Source organism: Helianthus annuus, chromosome 5, assembly GCF_002127325.2.
Source record: "Helianthus annuus cultivar XRQ/B chromosome 5, HanXRQr2.0-SUNRISE, whole genome shotgun sequence".
In the NCBI taxonomy this organism is placed as follows: domain Eukaryota; kingdom Viridiplantae; phylum Streptophyta; class Magnoliopsida; order Asterales; family Asteraceae; genus Helianthus; species Helianthus annuus.
The window spans coordinates 80,630,599-80,650,231 of record NC_035437.2 but is presented as its reverse complement, the minus strand read 5'-3'; the positions used below and the strand labels follow the sequence as shown (position 1 = coordinate 80,650,231).

Below are 19,633 nucleotides of genomic sequence, written 5' to 3'. Positions count from 1 at the left end.
CAAGTCGTCCGCAAAACAGAGGTTGATAATCTGTTGGCGTTCGCATTTGTTATGAAATTTAAAAGAAGAGTCAATCCTAACCGCATGGTGTAAGATAGCCGTAAGAATCTCCATGACAAGCGTGAACAGGTATGGAGAAATCGGATCACCCTGTCTTAGGCCCCGGTTACCCTTGAAAAAACCATGAACATCCCCATTGATACACATAGAAAAAGTGGTAGTAGAAACACATACCATAATCCAGTGAACCATATCAGCATGAAACCCGAAACCAATCAATATATTCTTGAGAAAATCCCAATCCACAGTATCATACGCCTTCTGAATGTCAACTTTGAAAGAACACTTAGGCGGGCCTATATTCCGGTGATAATTGTGCATCAGCTCTTACGTTAACAATATGTTATCAGAGATTTTTCTACCCGGCACAAAAGCTGATTGGTTGATACTGACAATATCATTCAGCGCCACTTTAATTCTCTCAGCAATAATTTTACTAATACATTTGTACAGGACATTGCAACAAGCAATCGGCCGGTAATCTGTGACTACAGATGGGGACGTAATTTTAGGGATCAGAACAATGAGCGTATGGTTTAATTCCCTAAGGAGCCTCCCTGTAACAAAGAAATCAATCACGGCATTCGAGACCTCATTACCAACGATAGGCCAAGCACTTTTAAAGAAACCAGCAGTAAAGCCATCAGGCCCTGGAGCCTTGTCCGAGCCAATCGAAAAGATAGCCTGTCTAACCTCATCGGGTGTGACCGGTCTAACCATGTGAGTGGCAACACCCATATCCAGCGTTTTTGAAAATAATTCAGGGGATGGAATTAGCGACGTAGTCCCTTTGCATCCCAAAAATTTTTCGTAATGCTCAACAAACGCTTTTTGGACTAATTCATCCTCAAACTCATTACCACTAGCATCCCGAATAACATCGATCCGACTGTAATGAATTTTATTCTTGAGCGCTGAATGAAAAAAAGCCGAGTTCATGTCACCAGCCGAAAGCCAGTCGACCTTAGACTTTTGCTTCAAAAATCTCTCTTCATCTAGCAAAGCCTCTTGATAAGCACGCCGAACATTAGCTTCCTCAACCCGGAGATTCACACTATTCAAATCCGTATCAAGATTTCGCTGGATACCATCAAGTCTATCACGTAAAAGTTGCACCTTTTTATGCAAGTTACCTTGCTGAAACAGTAACCCACGAAGAGGAGGCTTAAGCAGCCGAAGTTTTTTAACCACAGAAAACTGATGCACACCACTAACACTCGTATCCCACGCCTGCTTGACAATCCCCATGAATTCAGGTTTATGAACTAGAAAATTCGCAAATTTGAAAGGCCGATGTTTAGGTTTATTAATTTCCGGAACCTTTAGGACACACGGACAGTGATCCGATAACCTGGACGGGTAGAACATCGCCACAGCACTAGGAAAGCTGGCAATGAACTGGGTATTTCCCATAACTCTATCAATCTTTTTCATTAACCCAATCCCCTTCTTAGGCTTCTGATTCCACGTAAAATGGATACCAGTTCGATTTAAGTCAACCATCTCAATATCATCAACACAAGCTTGAAACTCTTTCATGCTAGCAGACACCGACGAGCAACCCATAGACTTGTCTTCAAGGTTTAGAGCCGAATTAAAATCACCTAGAATCACCCAAGGTTCATTGCGGACGAATAGTTTGTGCATTGAGAGGTTATGCCAAAGATCCCGACGAGTGACATAATAATTCGCTGCATAAATTATAGAACAAAAAACCATTTTCTTCACCTGTTTAAAAAACAGTTGCAAGTGCATAACTTGATCAGATTCTGAGAGCACCATAACATCCAAAATACTAGGATTCCATCCGACAATAATTCTCGTACCCTTATTGCATTGAGCCCCATTAGACGTCCAGTGCCACGAACGAAAAATAGACTTGCAAATTTTAGAAAGGTTGCTCACCTGAACGTGTGACTCCAGGATAGCACATAGACTTAACTTGAAATCCTTTACTGCTTGTCGAACCTCAGTCTGCTTAATGGGGCGGTTCAAACCCCTAATATTCCACGAAGCAATACTAACCATGATTAACCGACGAAGAAGGAGTGCTTGCCCCTTTTGATCCACCCGATTTAACCGTTCCCTTCCGCAAAAAATCGTCCATCTCATCTCCATATGATTCATTCAGCACCTCAACAACCTCTTCATCCTCCACCTCATGATGGGACGGCCCAGAGGTATCCCCATTCTCATCCATAGTAACATCTGGATCATTAAGAGCATCAAACGAGTTCGAAACCTGAACCGACGCAACAGCCGGCTCATCTTTTTTCCTTGAACCACCTGGATTAGAACTCGTACCCCCACCCTTAGACGCAACAGCCGGCTCATCTTTTTTACCCTTAGACGCCACAGGTCTATATTCAAATTTTTGCTTCGGTTTATTGACATTGAATCCAACCTTCCTAGCTACCTTCTTTCCTTGAACCGTGGTATAACCATCATCATCCACCATGGGCTGTCTCTTTGGAATACCCCTCTCCTGAATAGGTTGTTTACCAGTGGACTTTCCATGTTGAGTATTACCATTAAAGCCTTTCGAAGCTTGCTTAGGGCAGCACTCGTTAGTATGACCAAAAACACTGCATCGCCCACATCTATGAGGACACCATTCGTACTCGACATAAACTTTCTCCTTGATAAATCCATCTCCATCAAGCCGAGGGACAGCAATGGTTAATTCCTCCTTGAATTCAGACTCGGCTGAAATCTCAACCAGAGCACGGGCAAAACTGCTTCTACCCCACATATCTACACACATTGATGTAGTGAAAGAGTCCAAGGCTTTCGGTTCCCCGATAGTAGTAGCAATTAAACTTAAACCATCCTCAGTGTATGCCGCTAAAGGGACTTCATGGAACTTAACCCAAACCTGAACCTTCTTCACCTCTTTCTTCTCCAGTTTAACGGACGGAGACCAGAGTTCCAAAAACAACGGCTGTGATCGAATAATCCATGGACCCTCATTCAGAGCATTCATCATACCTGCATGGTCCACAAATTTGAAAAAGAAGTACCCATTGGCGTTCATCATAGATTTTTGTAAACCAAAACGCTTCCAATTATTCTTAACAAAGTAGTCCACAACCGGAAACGCGACACGATCCCCCAAAAAGTATCCATACAAAGTGTTTGCTAACTTATCTTGCACCACTCTGACTGAATCCCTAGATAGAACATCACATCCATCCTGCTTCTCTTCAGCTTCCAACGAATGAAAGTTCACCTTCCTTTCACTAGTTCCCCTAACAGATTGAGCATATGATTTTACACCAGTAACATGCTCCTGCTGACTACTAGTCTCATGAACATGACATTCCCCTACCCCCACACTACCCGAACCGGCTTTCACAGCATTCTCCATAGTAACGGGTTTAGAAATAGCAGCAAGTCCATCTATAACCGAGACATTGTCTGAGTAAAACATACCTCTCCTTGGCAACGTAGATATACCTTCAATATTAGTCACCCGTAGGCCAATACCACGAACAGGAACAGTATCCGGAGAAGAACCTGTCTCGCGAATATCAGCAGCAAACGGAGATAACAGGACCCCATTCTGATCAAACAATCCTTTGCTCACCAGCTTTTCAGGGATGTTACTCCCCGGATAATCACGATCATTCATTAGTAAAAAGACCACTCTCCCTTAATCAACGTAACAGAAAATACCATGCACCCGAAACAGCAACCACAATACCAAGAATCCGAAAAACATGCACCAGACCCAAAGAAGACAGAACCCTAATCCTTTACCCTAGCGCCGAATATCAATCCTAACTTGATTAATCCAGAGTATCAATCTAGCTAAATTTAACTCAGTAAACCGCGACCAATAACAACCGGATTAATTAAACAGGATATCTAGACAGCAACTATGGCGGCGATTTGAAAAAACAAAAGAGAAAACCCTAATTTCAGATTGAAAACTATTGCTAACGAGTTCGTTATAGAGTTTTGAAGATCAAAAACCCTAATCACAGACTGTTATACAAACGATCTCAAAGAAATTGAAGGGTTTCATGATGAACAAGGGAAATCGCCCAGGAGAGAGAGCATAGGGTTCTCGCCATGGGATACTTATGTTAGTGAAATGTTTAGTAACTCTTAACCCTAATCTTCTTCACTAATCATCACACAAAAATCAACATACGTACTTTCACATCCTCCAATCCTCTCTACAATCATTTTCTTCGTCATTGGCACAAGCTTTCAATCATCACTCTTGAATCCCTCTCTTTATCTAGAACCAATCAAAGGTAATTGTTTAATGGTTATTTGTTGTTAATCATTGATTGTTTGATTCATGCAAAAACCCTAGTTCTTCATATGATGGTTCTGTGGTTATTAAAGATTCTGATTGTTGTTAAATGGTTTATGATCAGTTGTGTAATTAGTTGTGTAATCACTTGCTGAATGTTAAGATGCCTGTTATGTTAGAATGTTTGATTTTTGATTTGATCGTGTAAAACGTAACTGTTTACTTGATGCTATCGTAACTGTTCCATTGATTCTGAGTTTTATTTGATGCATATGATCCGACTTTTGATAATGAGCACAAGAGTCCGAACTTTATTAAGTAAATAAGAGTCCGAACTTTATTAAGGAAGTAAGGAGTCCAACCTTTTATTTGTGAATCATGGGTCCGAATTTTCAGCCTAGTCCGACTTTATATATATGCTTGAAAGGGGTCCGAACATTATGAAGTCATGTTGTCCGAATTTTATAGGTGTAAAGTGTTGTCTGACTTTTTGATACACATGCACATGGTCCGAATTTTGAACAACATGGGGTCCGAACTTTAAAGGGTTATCATAGTCCGACTTTTTAATGATATAGGGGATCCGAATTTTTAATGATATAGGGGGTCTGACTTCTTTTATATATGAATATAAGGGAGTCCGAATTTTGTATATGAATATAAGGGTGTTCGAATTTTGTATGGAACTTTTGATAAAAATGAAGGGTCCGAACTTTAGGATTGAATTCTGAGTGGTCCGAGTTTCACTAGGGGTGTTTGTCTGAGTTTTATGCTTGATGCCCTTGTCCGAATTTCATGATGCTTGTGTAGTCTGAGCTTTGTTAATGTTTATACAGTCCGAATTTGGTTATGTTATTAACCCTGATAAACCTTAAAGTGTGTTATTGAGTAACTATGTTAGAATTGACTGTCATATGATGCATGATTTGATGAACGTGAAATAACTGTTATGTGATACATGATGATGATTTGCTTAAACACACTTCGTGACATATACTGCATACGAATCCATGCGAGCTTAACTGATTGTGTATACATGCATAACTATAGGACTTGACCGATTTCTTTTGAGCACATAGTTTAGCATACCGAGCAAACCAAGGTGAGTTCACACTCTTACCAAGGCATGGGATTCCCGGGGTTTGGGAATGGGATTGAATGAATGAGGTTGAATAGATACCTGTACTTACATTGTTACTAGACTATCTACCATCGTCCTCGGATGCGCAGGACACATACGTAAAACCTACGTATACTTGTACTCATCACTGTCCTCAGGTTGCGAAGGACACTCACGTAAAACCTACGTGAACTTATACTCAATACTGCCTCGGTTGTGTCAGGCACTTACGTAAAACCTACCTAAACCCCCGCGTACCCCTGTCCTCGGTTGTGAAGGGCACTTACCTAAAACCTACGTAAACTTTGTACGTACTACTGTTCTCGGTAAGAAGAACACTTATGGTTACAAATAGTCTAGTGTATATACAACTATGGGAAACCCCCACCAATAGAACATATTATCGGCCCAGTAGAGCCACACGTTGCAGACGAACTTACTTTCTGTGAACTCGCTCAACTAGTTGTTGACTCTCTGTTACATGCCTTGCAGGTCGTTAGGTATACATGGAGCTTGCACTGGGAGGCACGGTCGTTGTGGACAAGGATCGTGAATGCTTGATTTAAACATTTTGACATTACATCCTTTATTTATGATTGGGCTTTTACTCATACGCTTCCGCTAAACTTTGTTATTATACTTATGTTTTGGAACACCTTTCATATGGATTGCTTTGGTTTAATTACATTTACTTTTACTATTTACATTGTTCTATATGATTGGTGGCTTGATCCTAGTTAGTCACGCTCCCAAGCGGTGATACTCCGCAGGTGGATTTTGGGGGTGTGACAGATTGGTATCAGATCCATTGGTTATAGAGAACTTGGTTTTAATATGGGGAAAACGTTTTTATTAAAACCAGACTATAACCAGTACAGTGCTCAACGATCCACAACGACGCCTCGCTCCACGTGCAAGACTCAACATCCTAGGTAATAAGGTTTATGATTATTGCCTACATGCTAGAATTACATAGAACTTTGCTCGTGGTATGCTTAGATTACATTGCTCACTATTTGTTATTGCTTGACAACACTTGTGTGCTTACACTCTTCTGTCATCGCACTATTCGCGAACCTTTCTCACTTATGTTGCCTTTGATGTGAAGATCAATGGCCGGACGTATTAACTTGACTCAAGCCCAGTTGACGGCTCTTATCAACGAACAAGTTGCTGCGGCACTTGCAGCTGCAAACGCAGGAGGTCAACCCGCTCAGCAACCTGTTTGCACTTTCAAGAATTTCATTGATTGTCGTCCTAGCACGTTTAGTGGCACTGAAGGAGTGGTTGGACTCCTCCATTGGTTCGAAAAGCTCGAGTCGGTATTTGAGATGTGTGAATGCCCTGAGGCTCGCAGGGTGAAATACGCCACTGATACTTTAGAAGGGATTGCGCTAACTTGGTGGAATGCGCAAGTCCAACTTTTGGGATTGGCAGCTGCTAACGCCACTCCCTGGAATGATTTCAAGGAGCTGATTAAACGGGAGTACTGCTCACGAGACGATATCCCCAAGTTAGAGGTGGAGTTCTTCAATTTGAAAATGACAGGGTCGGAGATCGAGGCATATACTAAAAGGTCAAACGAGCTGGCCGTTCTGTGTCCAACTATGGTGGACCCTCCTATCAGACGCATCGAGTTGTATCTCAAGGGGTTGGCACCAGAAATTCAAAGCCACGTGACATCGGCCAACCTTGCTAACATCCAGGATATTCAGCGCCTTGCTCATCGCCTCACGGATCAGGAAGTGTAACAAGACAGGCTGCCTAAGCGCGTCAGCGCTACTGCTACCGTTACCGCTTCTGCTACTCATGCTACCCCCAGTGACAACAAGAGAAAATGGGAGGGGGATTCCAGCAAAGGTTCAGCTTCAGTCCAGTCTCAGGTGCAGCAGCGAAAGACTGACAACCATCAGAGCCCTAGTTAGCACTCTTCGGGCAGTCACAGGCAGGGTGGTTATCGAGGGAACCTCCCAAAGTGTAACAACTGTAACAGACACCACAGTGGCCAGTGCAACAAGGGTCGATGTCAGAGATGCCTCAAGATGGGTCATGAGGCCAAGGATTGTAGGAGCCCGCGGCCTGCGAATCAGAATCAGCAGCAGCACCAAACCCCGCAGAATCAGCAACAGGGCAACAAAGGATGTTTTCACTGTGGCGCTGAAGGTCACTTCAAAAGACACTGCCCTCAGTTGAACCAAAACCAGAATCGCAACAACAACAACAACCAGGGCAATGGGAACAACAATAATGGGGGAAACAACAATGATGGGAACAACGGCGCTAGTGGTCGTGCATTTGTGTTGGGGCAGGGTGATGCCAGGAACGATCCCAACGTAGTCATGGGTAAGTTTCTTCTTGACGACTTTTATGTTACTGTATTGCTTGATTCGGGTGTGGATACTAGTTATGTGTCTTTGAAAGTTTGCCAGATGTTAAAACGTGCACCAACTCCCTTAAATACCAAACATGTCGTAGAGTTAGCTAATGGTAAAAATCTAGAGGCCACACACATAGTTCAGGGTTGTAATCTTATCCTCGCTGGTCAAGCTTTCTCCATCGGCCTCATTCCTATAGTTCTGGGTAGTTTCGACATCGTCATTGGTATGGACTGGACTGCGAAACTATACCGATTCGTATGGTGTCGAACAGTCCGGAACTTGATCATAAGTTAAACATACCATATATAACCTAAAAATGGCTTAGAAATAAGCTTTGATAGGTTCGGTGTGCGAAAACATGCTTATATGATCTTACAGGGACTAAAAGTGTCAAAAACGGCGTAAGTTTGCATTTTCGCGCATATCTTACCTTCTGGACACATCTGGACATCCAAAAATTTTGTACACACTAAAATATTTTTATTTTAGTAATCGCCATGCAAAAATTCCATTCGTCGCTTAATTTTGGTTCGTTTTCGCATCCGTTTGAATTTCGTCGTAAATAACCGAACAACGCGATCGTACGACCAAACGAGCCGACATCCGTGATGTTTTCGAGCATATTTCAGGTCCCCTATGCTTTAACTTCATTTTGGAGCCTTGAAATGAGGTTAACGGGGTTTAAACGCATCGAAAAAAGGCTTTAAACGCGTGCAGGGACCATTTCTGCCATTTTGTGAAACTTTGCTGTATCAGGCACACCGTAGCGTAGCGCGAGCCCTAAGGCCTATGCCGTCGCGCTACGCGAGTGCCTCATCTGGGCAGAAAGTTCATTTTCAGCATCTGTTTGCAAATTCAGGGGCTGTTTGTGCAATTTCTTTGTGTGGTGGGCAAGTTTGTGTGTTCACCAAGGCTTCTAATCAGCTTGTAACACATATATGGCTAGGATAAATGCTTAATGACCAAGCAAAACACTTGTGATGATCCTATTAACTCACCACAAGTATAAATAGCCATCCAAACTTCTCATTTCATTGCTCATTCTCATTTCTCTTCTCTTCAATCTGCTTTGGAAGCTCTCTCAACTGATTTGGGACTTGTCTTCTTTGTAGAAAAGATAGCAAGGACTATTGTGAGTCTTCTTTTATTCTTTTTCTTGCTTTTTCCTTATGTAGTGCAGAAAGTCAAACAGTTTGGCCAACAGTTTGACTTTCGGTTTTGACCATCAATTGGTCAAGTCAAAGTTCAATTGAACTTTGACACGTGATTGTAATCACGATAGTTATAATCCTTCGCGATTATAACCGCTGATTACCACGTTATCTAGTTGTAGTGTCGAGTCAAAGTTTCGGTCAAAATGCGTTTTAGCACGCATTTTGCAACGGAACTACTTTAGGGTATCAAAACACTTTGTTTTGATACCAAATCAGTAGGTTAGACATGTTTTGACATGTCTAACTCGACACTATTAGTTTGTGCTTGTTTAGGGTCGTAAGATAAGCGGTCTAAACAACCGCTTATACTTCCGAACCCGACCCGTCTGGTCGATCTTTGGATCCGACCAAGCTTAGTTAGTGATCATAATTGCATAGGGAATAACCACTGAGGTTATACCTTATGATCACGTAGGATCGGTTAGTCATTTGCTAGTTAGCTTGTATGCCCATAGGAAATGACCAAAATGCCCTTTTGAAGCTAAAATCCGTAATTTGACTATGTGAACATATTTTTGACTTGTAATCTGATTTAGTAACATGTTTAGGGATAATTGGGCATGTAAGACTTGGCATAGCACATAGATTACCGTCCGAACATAGTTTTACGCTAACGACGCCTTATAGTAGCTTATGTTACCATAATGTGTCGAAACGGGTCAAAAGCACTTAGGTTGGCCTTTCAATCAGAATGTTGGGACTATTAAATCATACCATATGAGTTTAATTACTCATTTGATTTGTAGAACCTCATTCTATCCTATCTCCCGATTTAGGTGTCGATTTATTTATCTAGCAATCCGATACTAGGTACCACTTGATTCCTTGATTGCCCGTGCATCGATAGTTCACAAAATCAAGGATACCCTACAATCTCAAGTGAGTACATAGTTCCCCTATTTTATTGTTTTCAATTGTTTTGGGGTGAAACATATGTGCAAAACGATTTTCAAGGTTTAAACGATGATTTCAAAAACGATTAAGATGGTTTATACAAAACTAATAACGATTTCAATAAGGTGAACAAGACTTGTTGGTTGTTATTACATAACAAATGACATTCATTAGCTCTGATCAAGCCGACCAGTATTAGGTTATGGTACCATAGGATCTGACAAATCCCGTTATCAGACTACACCCATGGTTATGTGTGGGGGTTATGTAGGTAACGACCGAACCTGATGATTGTTAACTTACCCTTTGGTGGTTTGTTAATACGAAACGAGAAACGAGTTAAACGAGTCACGAAGGTTTGAATGTTGTTAACGAGACGACCAAAAGTATCTTTTTCACTATTAAAACGAATACGATTTTGGGACGAGATAACGATTTGAAACGAGATACACGATTTGAAACGAGATACACGATTTGAAACGAGATAAACGAATTAAACGATTGGTTTTGGGTAGTGATTAAATAATGGGACGGGTGTAGTATGATAGAATCATGGTAGATACGCCGCTGGTACTTCTTATATATAAGTGATTCTATCATATTACATTGCGTGTCATTATTTAGTTCACTTGGGAAAACGATTTGAAACGGTATCACACAACGAGGTTTTCAAAACGATATAAACCATACGAGTTTTATTAAACGAGCTTTTACGAGATGTTTCCAAATTATTTTACTAAAACAAATGTTTTTGGGTTAGGAGTCATGGCAACGAGATTTTATAAATTATAACCATCTTGATTTGAGTTGGTTAAACTATGTTGCAATACACTTTTCAAAACGAGGTTTGTATTTTGACTCTTGTAGTCTAACGAGGTATTGCAACAAATAAACAAGCCATGAACCCGATACTCCCACAAAACCTATGTACTCGCTCAGCAATTTCTTTGCTGACTTTACTTTTTACATATGTTTCAGGTGATATTGCTTGATGATGCTTGCTAGGAAGTTTGTGTCACATAGGACCTGGACGAGGCCTTAGTGACTTAAAAACAGTCATAACAATATGTAGTTTGTTTGTTTTGATTTAAAGACAATGTACATTACATAATAATTCAATAAAACAAAACATTTGGTTACCATGGTTGTGAAACAATAATTCTGTTGCAACACTCCCCGACGTTTCCGCCACGGTTTGTTGTTTTAACGTGGTCGGGGTGTGACAGAAGAGTTGGTATCAGAGCCAATGGTTATAGGGAATTAGGTTATTAGCATTGCTTTGACCTAGACTATAACTTTAGGACCCTAACACAAGTTTACTTGTGTTTAGAAATTTTAAAACAATACCGTCACCTATCCTTAGGTGATAACCACAACAAGAACACAATAACGAATCCGCTTCGAAAATTAATCTTCTATCCTTAGATGATTGATTACTAGGTTTTGAACCTTCTATTATAAGGTTTTGAACCCTTCCAGTCTGACTCATCTTTGGCTTTGTGCCTTTCGAGTTTTCAAAATCTCGTCAAAGTTTGCGTTTAAATAATGTGAACACGTGCAAACTGGAAGAGTGAATGCCTGTACCCTGAGTTTTCTGTCTAAGGCTAGAGTGTTCGTACAAATCCGCATTATCGGACCAGTCACTCTTACCTGGGAACTCTTGGGGTGAGTGTTCACTTATAGGCGAGCATGTCTTCGGTGATACATTATTATGACCTATTTACTTTGATTTGTCACTGCGTGTCGTTTGTTTGTTCAAGGTAACGAACAAATGATCGCCTTCCTTGTGTGGTGTCGATATTTTCAATACCTCTTTTGTTCCTCCAATTGTCAACCTCACGCGTTTCCCATGTTTCCTTTTTAGACAATGCCTCCACGACGCAATACTCAACCCGATGCTCGAACTTATACTGCTGAGGAACTCGCAGCCCTTGTCTCTCAACAAATGGCTGCTGTGCTTCCAGGCATTGTGACCCAAATCCACGAGCTATACAATAACAATAATAACAACAACAATGCGCCGTGTAATTTCAAGAATTTCAATTCTGCGAAGCCGCTTAAGTTTTCTGGGTCACAAGGAGCAACTGCACTCCTGCAATGGTTTGAGAGTATCGAGAGCACATTCAGACATGTGCAGTGTCCGAATGCGCGCAAAGTTGAGTTTGCTTCTAGCGTATTTGAAAAGCGAGCTCTTACATGGTGGAACGGAGTAATGCGTGATAGGGGTGCTGAAGTGGCACTAGCACAAACTTGGGATGAGCTCCGAGCTCTCATGATGAGAGAGTTCTGTCCCCGACACGAGATTCGAGTGTTGGAACGAGAATTTGATGATTTGAAACAAGTCGGGGGAGAACACTGTGCTTACACGGATCGATTTGAGGAGCTTAGTTTGTTGTGTCCCACGATGGTTACCCCGTTAGATAAGGCAATCGAGAGGTATATCGATGGTTTACCCGACTCCATTCAGGACATCCTGACTGGCGTTAATCCTACTACCGTTCGTCAAGCGATTGAGTTGTCTGCTACCCTGACTGAATCTCAAGTCAGGAAGGGTAAACTCACCCGCAAGGGTGATAAAAAGAAGTCAACCGATTCTGAAATGGGTAAGGGTGAAAAGCAGGATGAGGCATCAAAGAAGTCAAAGAAGCGCAAGGCTTCCCAAAACTTCGCTGTCACTAATCAGACTGCACAGAACCCTCAGAACCCACCGACTCAACCTCCTGCAAAGAAAGCATATGCTGGTACCGCACCTCACTGCACTCGATGTAATGGTCACCATGTTGCCCAACAGGCCTGTAAACAGTGTGCTACGTGTGGTAGGCTTGGGCATTTGGCCAATACTTGTCGTTTTGGTCAAAATCAGGCTGCCCAGGTTCCAGCACAAGCTCAAGGGAACGCTGCGAGATTCCCACCTGGTTCATGTTTCAATTGCGGAGAAATGGGTCATTTTCGTAACAATTGCCCGAGATTGGTAAATGCGAATGCGAATGTTAATCCAAATCCGAACGCGAACGTGAATGTAAATCCCGCTCGTGGACGAGTGTTTAACATCAACGAGGCGATCGATGATGCAGCTTTAAACAATTAGTATTTTGTATTTCTTCTGGTTGTTATCTTTTAAACATTTAACAGACAATGCGGTTGTTATATAAATAAAATTTGTGGTTTTATTTTAAACTACTGCAATTGCATGAATGTTTGAAGCAACCTTGTAATGTCAACACAAAGACAAACTGCTCGTGTGGTTCTGTCAATCCCATGATCACTTGGATCTCCCCTAAGAACCTTAAACGCTCATTTCTTTTAAAAACCCATTGTTATTCGAGAAAAGGATTCATCTGTCCGAGCTTTTTCACCTTGGGGAGCTCCTGCCCTCTTTGTGAAAAGGAAAGATGGATCTTTTTGTATGTGTATCTATTATCGTAAGCTTGATAAGCTTATCATCAAGAACCGAATTCCTATTAAGATCTTCCTATCTTCATGGTTAGACTCTTGGAAATATTTAAAGTGCCAAATGAAATCCACGGATTGGATTCCTGGCGTACTTTAAATACCCTGGTCCAAAGATAACAAATTAAAGGTCGAATTAATCAATTTTGCGATTTTGTGATTATGTGTTTATGTGTTCTCCTTTGTGTTTTGTGCGATCCGATTTGTTTTTGAAATCCTCATAGAATCTCCCATATCTTTATATGAGGGATTCATAGTAGGATATTCAGAGGTACTACCTTAAATCCTTAATGGGCTTCTACGTGGTAGTTAAGACCCTTGGATTATATAAGTGCCATTTCATATTTTGAAAAAGACCCCTTGAGTGGTCTAGTTAAAGATTGATTCAACATCTGGTCAGGAATGAAATGTGATATAGCTGGAAAGACTTCTAGGTAGTCTGTTTTAAAAGATCATTTATTGATCTACAGGACTCAATGATGGTCTGGTCACGCTCATCACAGGTTCATTCATTTGGTTCTTCCCTACACATTATCAAATACACTACGGGGACTATGCAAGGAATTACGTAATTATGGACGCGTACATAATTATGAAATTCAGTGCACAGAAAACACAGTAAGATTTATCATGTGTAAGAACTGATAGTGGCAACAATGACGGAATGTGAACGATGTAATGAGGTACGGTGGACGCACCAATGACACTTCATATACTTGTATATAAGTGTCCCTCTTACAAAGCAAGCATAATGTTATTAAAGTTACTAGAAGTTCAGAACCCAACCAGTATTGTCTTATCTTTCCGACTTCATGTTTCGAGCTCTCACAAGTTTCCTCTGATTAAATTTCGGGACGAAATTTCCTGAAGTAGGGGAGACTGTGACATCTGTGCCTCCAAGACCATCAAACAAATACCAAACCAATGAAATTTTGTGTTTCATACTTGGGATTTGTGAAAATATGTGTATCGTTTGCACATATCAAATTCTTGTTCGATTTCGAGCTCTAAATCGCTTTCTGGAAAGTTATACGCAAACTGGTGTGTAAACGCAGTCAGTTTAAGGCGACAAACACTCCGGAATAGTGAAATAGGCTTAACATACCTTAAATAACCTTCAAATAACTTAGAAATAAGTTTTGGATGGTTTGGTGTGTCGAAAACAAGTTTATTCGATCGCAGGGACTATTTGTGTCAAACTGCGAAACTATACCGATTCGTATGGTGTCGAACAGTCCGGAACTTGATCATAAGTTAAACATACCATATATAACCTAAAAATGGCTTAGAAATAAGCTTTGATAGGTTCGGTGTGCGAAAACATGCTTATATGATCTTACAGGGACTAAAAGTGTCAAAAACGGCGTAAGTTTGCATTTTCGCGCATATCTTACGTTCTGGACACATCTGGACATCCAAAAATTTTGTACACACTAAAATATTTTTATTTTAGTAATCGCCATGCAAAAATTCCATTCGTCGCTTAATTTTGGTTCGTTTTCGCATCCGTTTGAATTTCGTCGTAAATAACCGAACAACGCGATCGTACGACCAAACGAGCCGACATCCGTGATGTTTTCGAGCATATTTCAGGTCCCCTATGCTTTAACTTCATTTTGGAGCCTTGAAATGAGGTTAACGGGGTTTAAACGCATCGAAAAAAGGCTTTAAACGCGTGCAGGGACCATTTCTGCCATTTTGTGAAACTTTGCTGTATCAGGCACACCGTAGCGTAGCGCGAGCCCTAAGGCCTATGCCGTCGCGCTACGCGAGTGCCTCATCTGGGCAGAAAGTTCATTTTCAGCATCTGTTTGCAAATTCAGGGGCTGTTTGTGCAATTTCTTTGTGTGGTGGGCAAGTTTGTGTGTTCACCAAGGCTTCTAATCAGCTTGTAACACATGTATGGCTAGGATTAATGCTTAATGACCAAGCAAAACACTTGTGATGATCCTATTAACTCACCACAAGTATAAATAGCCATCCAAACTTCTCATTTCATTGCTCATTCTCATTTCTCTTCTCTTCAATCTGCTTTGGAAGCTCTCTCAACTGATTTGGGACTTGTCTTCTTTGTAGAAAAGATAGCAAGGACTATTGTGAGTCTTCTTTTATTCTTTTTCTTGCTTTTTCCTTATGTAGTGCAGAAAGTCAAACAGTTTGGCCAACAGTTTGACTTTCGGTTTTGACCATCAATTGGTCAAGTCAAAGTTCAATTGAACTTTGACACGTGATTGTAATCACGATAGTTATAATCCTTCGCGATTATAACCGCTGATTACCACGTTATCTAGTTGTAGTGTCGAGTCAAAGTTTCGGTCAAAATGCGTTTTAGCACGCATTTTGCAACGGAACTACTTTAGGGTATCAAAACACTTTGTTTTGATACCAAATCAGTAGGTTAGACATGTTTTGACATGTCTAACTCGACACTATTAGTTTGTGCTTGTTTAGGGTCGTAAGATAAGCGGTCTAAACAACCGCTTATACTTCCGAACCCGACCCGTCTGGTCGATCTTTGGATCCGACCAAGCTTAGTTAGTGATCATAATTGCATAGGGAATAACCACTGAGGTTATACCTTATGATCACGTAGGATCGGTTAGTCATTTGCTAGTTAGCTTGTATGCCCATAGGAAATGACCAAAATGCCCTTTTGAAGCTAAAAACCGTAATTTGACTATGTGAACATATTTTTGACTTGTAATCTGATTTAGTAACATGTTTAGGGATAATTGGGCATGTAAGACTTGGCATAGCACATAGATTACCGTCCGAACATAGTTTTACGCTAACGACGCCTTATAGTAGCTTATGTTACCATAATGTGTCGAAACGGGTCAAAAGCACTTAGGTTGGCCTTTCAATCAGAATGTTGGGACTATTAAATCATACCATATGAGTTTAATTACTCATTTGATTTATAGAACCTCATTCTATCCTATCTCCCGATTTAGGTGTCGATTTATTTATCTAGCAATCCGATACTAGGTACCACTTGATTCCTTGATTGCCCGTGCATCGATAGTTCACAAAATCAAGGATACCCTACAATCTCAAGTGAGTACATAGTTCCCCTATTTTATTGTTTTCAATTGTTTTGGGGTGAAACATATGTGCAAAACGATTTTCAAGGTTTAAACGATGATTTCAAAAACGATTAAGATGGTTTATACAAAACTAATAACGATTTCAATAAGGTGAACAAGACTTGTTGGTTGTTATTACATAACAAATGACATTCATTAGCTCTGATCAAGCCGACCAGTATTAGGTTATGGTACCATAGGATCTGACAAATCCCGTTATCAGACTACACCCATGGTTATGTGTGGGGGTTATGTAGGTAACGACCGAACCTGATGATTGTTAACTTACCCTTTGGTGGTTTGTTAATACGAAACGAGAAACGAGTTAAACGAGTCACGAAGGTTTGAATGTTGTTAACGAGACGACCAAAAGTATCTTTTTCACTATTAAAACGAATACGATTTTGGGACGAGATAACGATTTGAAACGAGATACACGATTTGAAACGAGATACACGATTTGAAACGAGATAAACGAATTAAACGATTGGTTTTGGGTAGTGATTAAATAATGGGACGGGTGTAGTATGATAGAATCATGGTAGATACGCCGCTGGTACTTCTTATATATAAGTGATTCTATCATATTACATTGCGTGTCATTATTTAGTTCACTTGGGAAAACGATTTGAAACGGTATCACACAACGAGGTTTTCAAAACGATATAAACCATACGAGTTTTATTAAACGAGCTTTTACGAGATGTTTCCAAATTATTTTACTAAAACAAATGTTTTTGGGTTAGGAGTCATGGCAACGAGATTTTATAAATTATAACCATCTTGATTTGAGTTGGTTAAACTATGTTGCAATACACTTTTCAAAACGAGGTTTGTATTTTGACTCTTGTAGTCTAACGAGGTATTGCAACAAATAAACAAGCCATGAACCCGATACTCCCACAAAACCTATGTACTCGCTCAGCAATTTCTTTGCTGACTTTACTTTTTACATATGTTTCAGGTGATATTGCTTGATGATGCTTGCTAGGAAGTTTGTGTCACATAGGACTTGGACGAGGCCTTAGTGACTTAAAAACAGTCATAACAATATGTAGTTTGTTTGTTTTGATTTAAAGACAATGTACATTACATAATAATTCAATAAAACAAAACATTTGGTTACCATGGTTGTGAAACAATAATTCTGTTGCAACACTCCCCGACGTTTCCGCCACGGTTTGTTGTTTTAACGTGGTCGGGGTGTGACAGAAGAGTAAAAATTTGGACCATTTCTCGATTTGTGCGTGTCATCCTTGCGCAGGGGCCATGCTAATCTTCGCTGTATCGTTCCAACGGGTTATCCAAGCAGCAAGCAGAGATCCTATGTAAGGAAAAGATCATTCGCATTCCCCGTTCTGGTAAAGAATCTCTCGAAGTTCAAGGCGACAAGAGTGGTGCAGTGGTTGGCATCATCTCCTTCCTGAAGGCCCAAAAGTGTTTACAAAAGGGTCACACTGCCATTTTGGCACTAGTTACTGATGCATCAACGACAGAGAATAGAATAGAGGATATCCCAGTTGTACGCGAATTTCCTCAAGTGTTTCCTGAAGATTTACCTGGTCTACCGCCTCATCGCCAGGTCGAGTTCCAGATTGAACTAGCTCTAGGAGCAGCACCTATAGCTCGTGCACCGTATCGATTAGCTCCAACCGAAGTGGAAGAACTGTCAAAGCAACTGCAAGAACTCTTGGATAAGGGCTTTATTCGTCCTAGCTCTTCGCCTTGGGGAGCTCTAGTATTATTTGTGAAAAAGAAGGATGGCACTTTCAGGATGTGCATTGATTACCGTGAACTGAACAAGGTCACAGTGAAGAACCGCTACCCTCTTCCACGTATTGACGACTTATTCGACCAGTTGCAAGGGTCGAGCTTCTACTCCAAGATTGATCTGAGATCGGGTTATCATCAGCTGAGAGTCCGGGATGAGGACGTCTCCAAGACAACATTAAGAACTCGCTACGACCATTACGAGTTTCTAGTCATGCCGTTCGGGCTAACGAACGCAACTGCAGTTTTCATGGATCTTATGAACAGGGTGTGCAAGCCTTATCTAGACAAGTTCGTAATTGTTTTTATCGACGACATCTTGATCTACTCCAAGAGTCAGGAGGAACACGAGCAGCACCTGCGTCTTATCTTGGAACTTCTTCGAAAGGAACAACTGTATGCCAAGTTTTCAAAATGCGACTTCTGGCTTCGTGAAGTCCACTTTCTAGGCCATGTGGTAAACAAGGATGGGATCCATGTTGATCCATCCAAGGTAGATTCGATCAGGAACTGGCCTGCACCGTGTACACCAACGGAAATACGCCAATTCTTGGGTTTGGCGGGTTACTACAGACGATTCATTAAAGACTTCTCAAAGATTGCGCAGCCACTTACTCTACTAACACAGAAGGGTGTCACTTATCGTTGGGGTAATCCCCAGGAAACCGCTTTTCAGCATCTAAAGGATAGGCTCTGCAGCGCACCTATTCTTTCATTGCCAGAGGGCACGGACGATTTTGTGGTCTATTGTGACGCATCGATACAGGGGCTTGGTTGTGTATTGACGCAACGGGATAAAGTTATTGCTTATGCTTCGCGCCAACTCAAAGTTCACAAACGGAATTATACGACACACGATTTAGAGCTGGGAGCTGTTGTTTTCGCGCTTAAGATATGGCGACATTACCTGTACGGTACCAGGTGCACTATTTACACCGATCACAGGAGTCTCGAGCATATCCTCAAGCAGAAGGAATTAAACATGCGTCAACGACGATGGGTCGAGCTGTTGAATGATTACGAATGTGCCATCAAGTACCATCCAGGCAAAGCCAATGTTGTGGCTGACGCTCTCAGTCGAAAGGATACTGTACCTAGGCGTGTACGAGCCTTGCAGCTTACTATTCAGTCTAGTCTTCCTGCACAGATACGAGATGCTCAGGTAGAAGCATTGAAACCAGAAAATGTCAAGGCTGAAGCCTTACGCGGTTCAAGGCAGCGATTAGAATAGAAGGAAGACGGCGCCTACTATGTAACGGGGCGTATTTGGGTCCCACTATATGGCGGTTTATGAGAACTTGTGATAGATGAAGCACACAAGTCACGCTACTCGGTACATCCAGGTTCGGATAAGATGTACCACGATCTTAAAACTACGTATTGGTTGCCAAGCATGA

At 41.2% G+C, this 19,633-nt stretch overlaps 1 protein-coding gene and 1 pseudogene across 1 annotated transcript; both read right to left on the bottom strand.

The window, feature by feature from the left end:
* Window positions 1-387: 387 nt before the first annotated feature.
* Window positions 388-3,691, bottom strand: LOC110943152. Its single transcript, XM_022184908.1, has 2 exons — window positions 2,086-3,691; window positions 388-1,751 (listed from the first exon to the last, which is right to left on the bottom strand). The coding sequence occupies exons 1-2, from the start codon at window positions 3,689-3,691 to the stop codon at window positions 388-390; spliced, it is 2,970 nt and encodes a 989-aa protein (XP_022040600.1).
* A 13,993-nt stretch (window positions 3,692-17,684) lies between these two features.
* On the bottom strand, window positions 17,685-17,793 carry LOC118492595 (annotated as a pseudogene).
* Between the last annotated feature and the right edge of the window lie 1,840 nt (window positions 17,794-19,633).

What these genes read in the sequence shown, in the direction of transcription:
- LOC110943152 (XM_022184908.1), bottom strand. Translation starts at nt 3,691, where the DNA reads ATGAATGATCGTGATTATCCGGGGAGTAACATCCCTGAAAAGCTGGTG. An exon ending in TTCTTCGTCGGTTAATCATG is followed by an intron (nt 1,752 to 2,085) that starts GTTAGTATTGCT and finishes TAATTTATGCAG; the next exon opens with CGAATTATTATGTCACTCGT.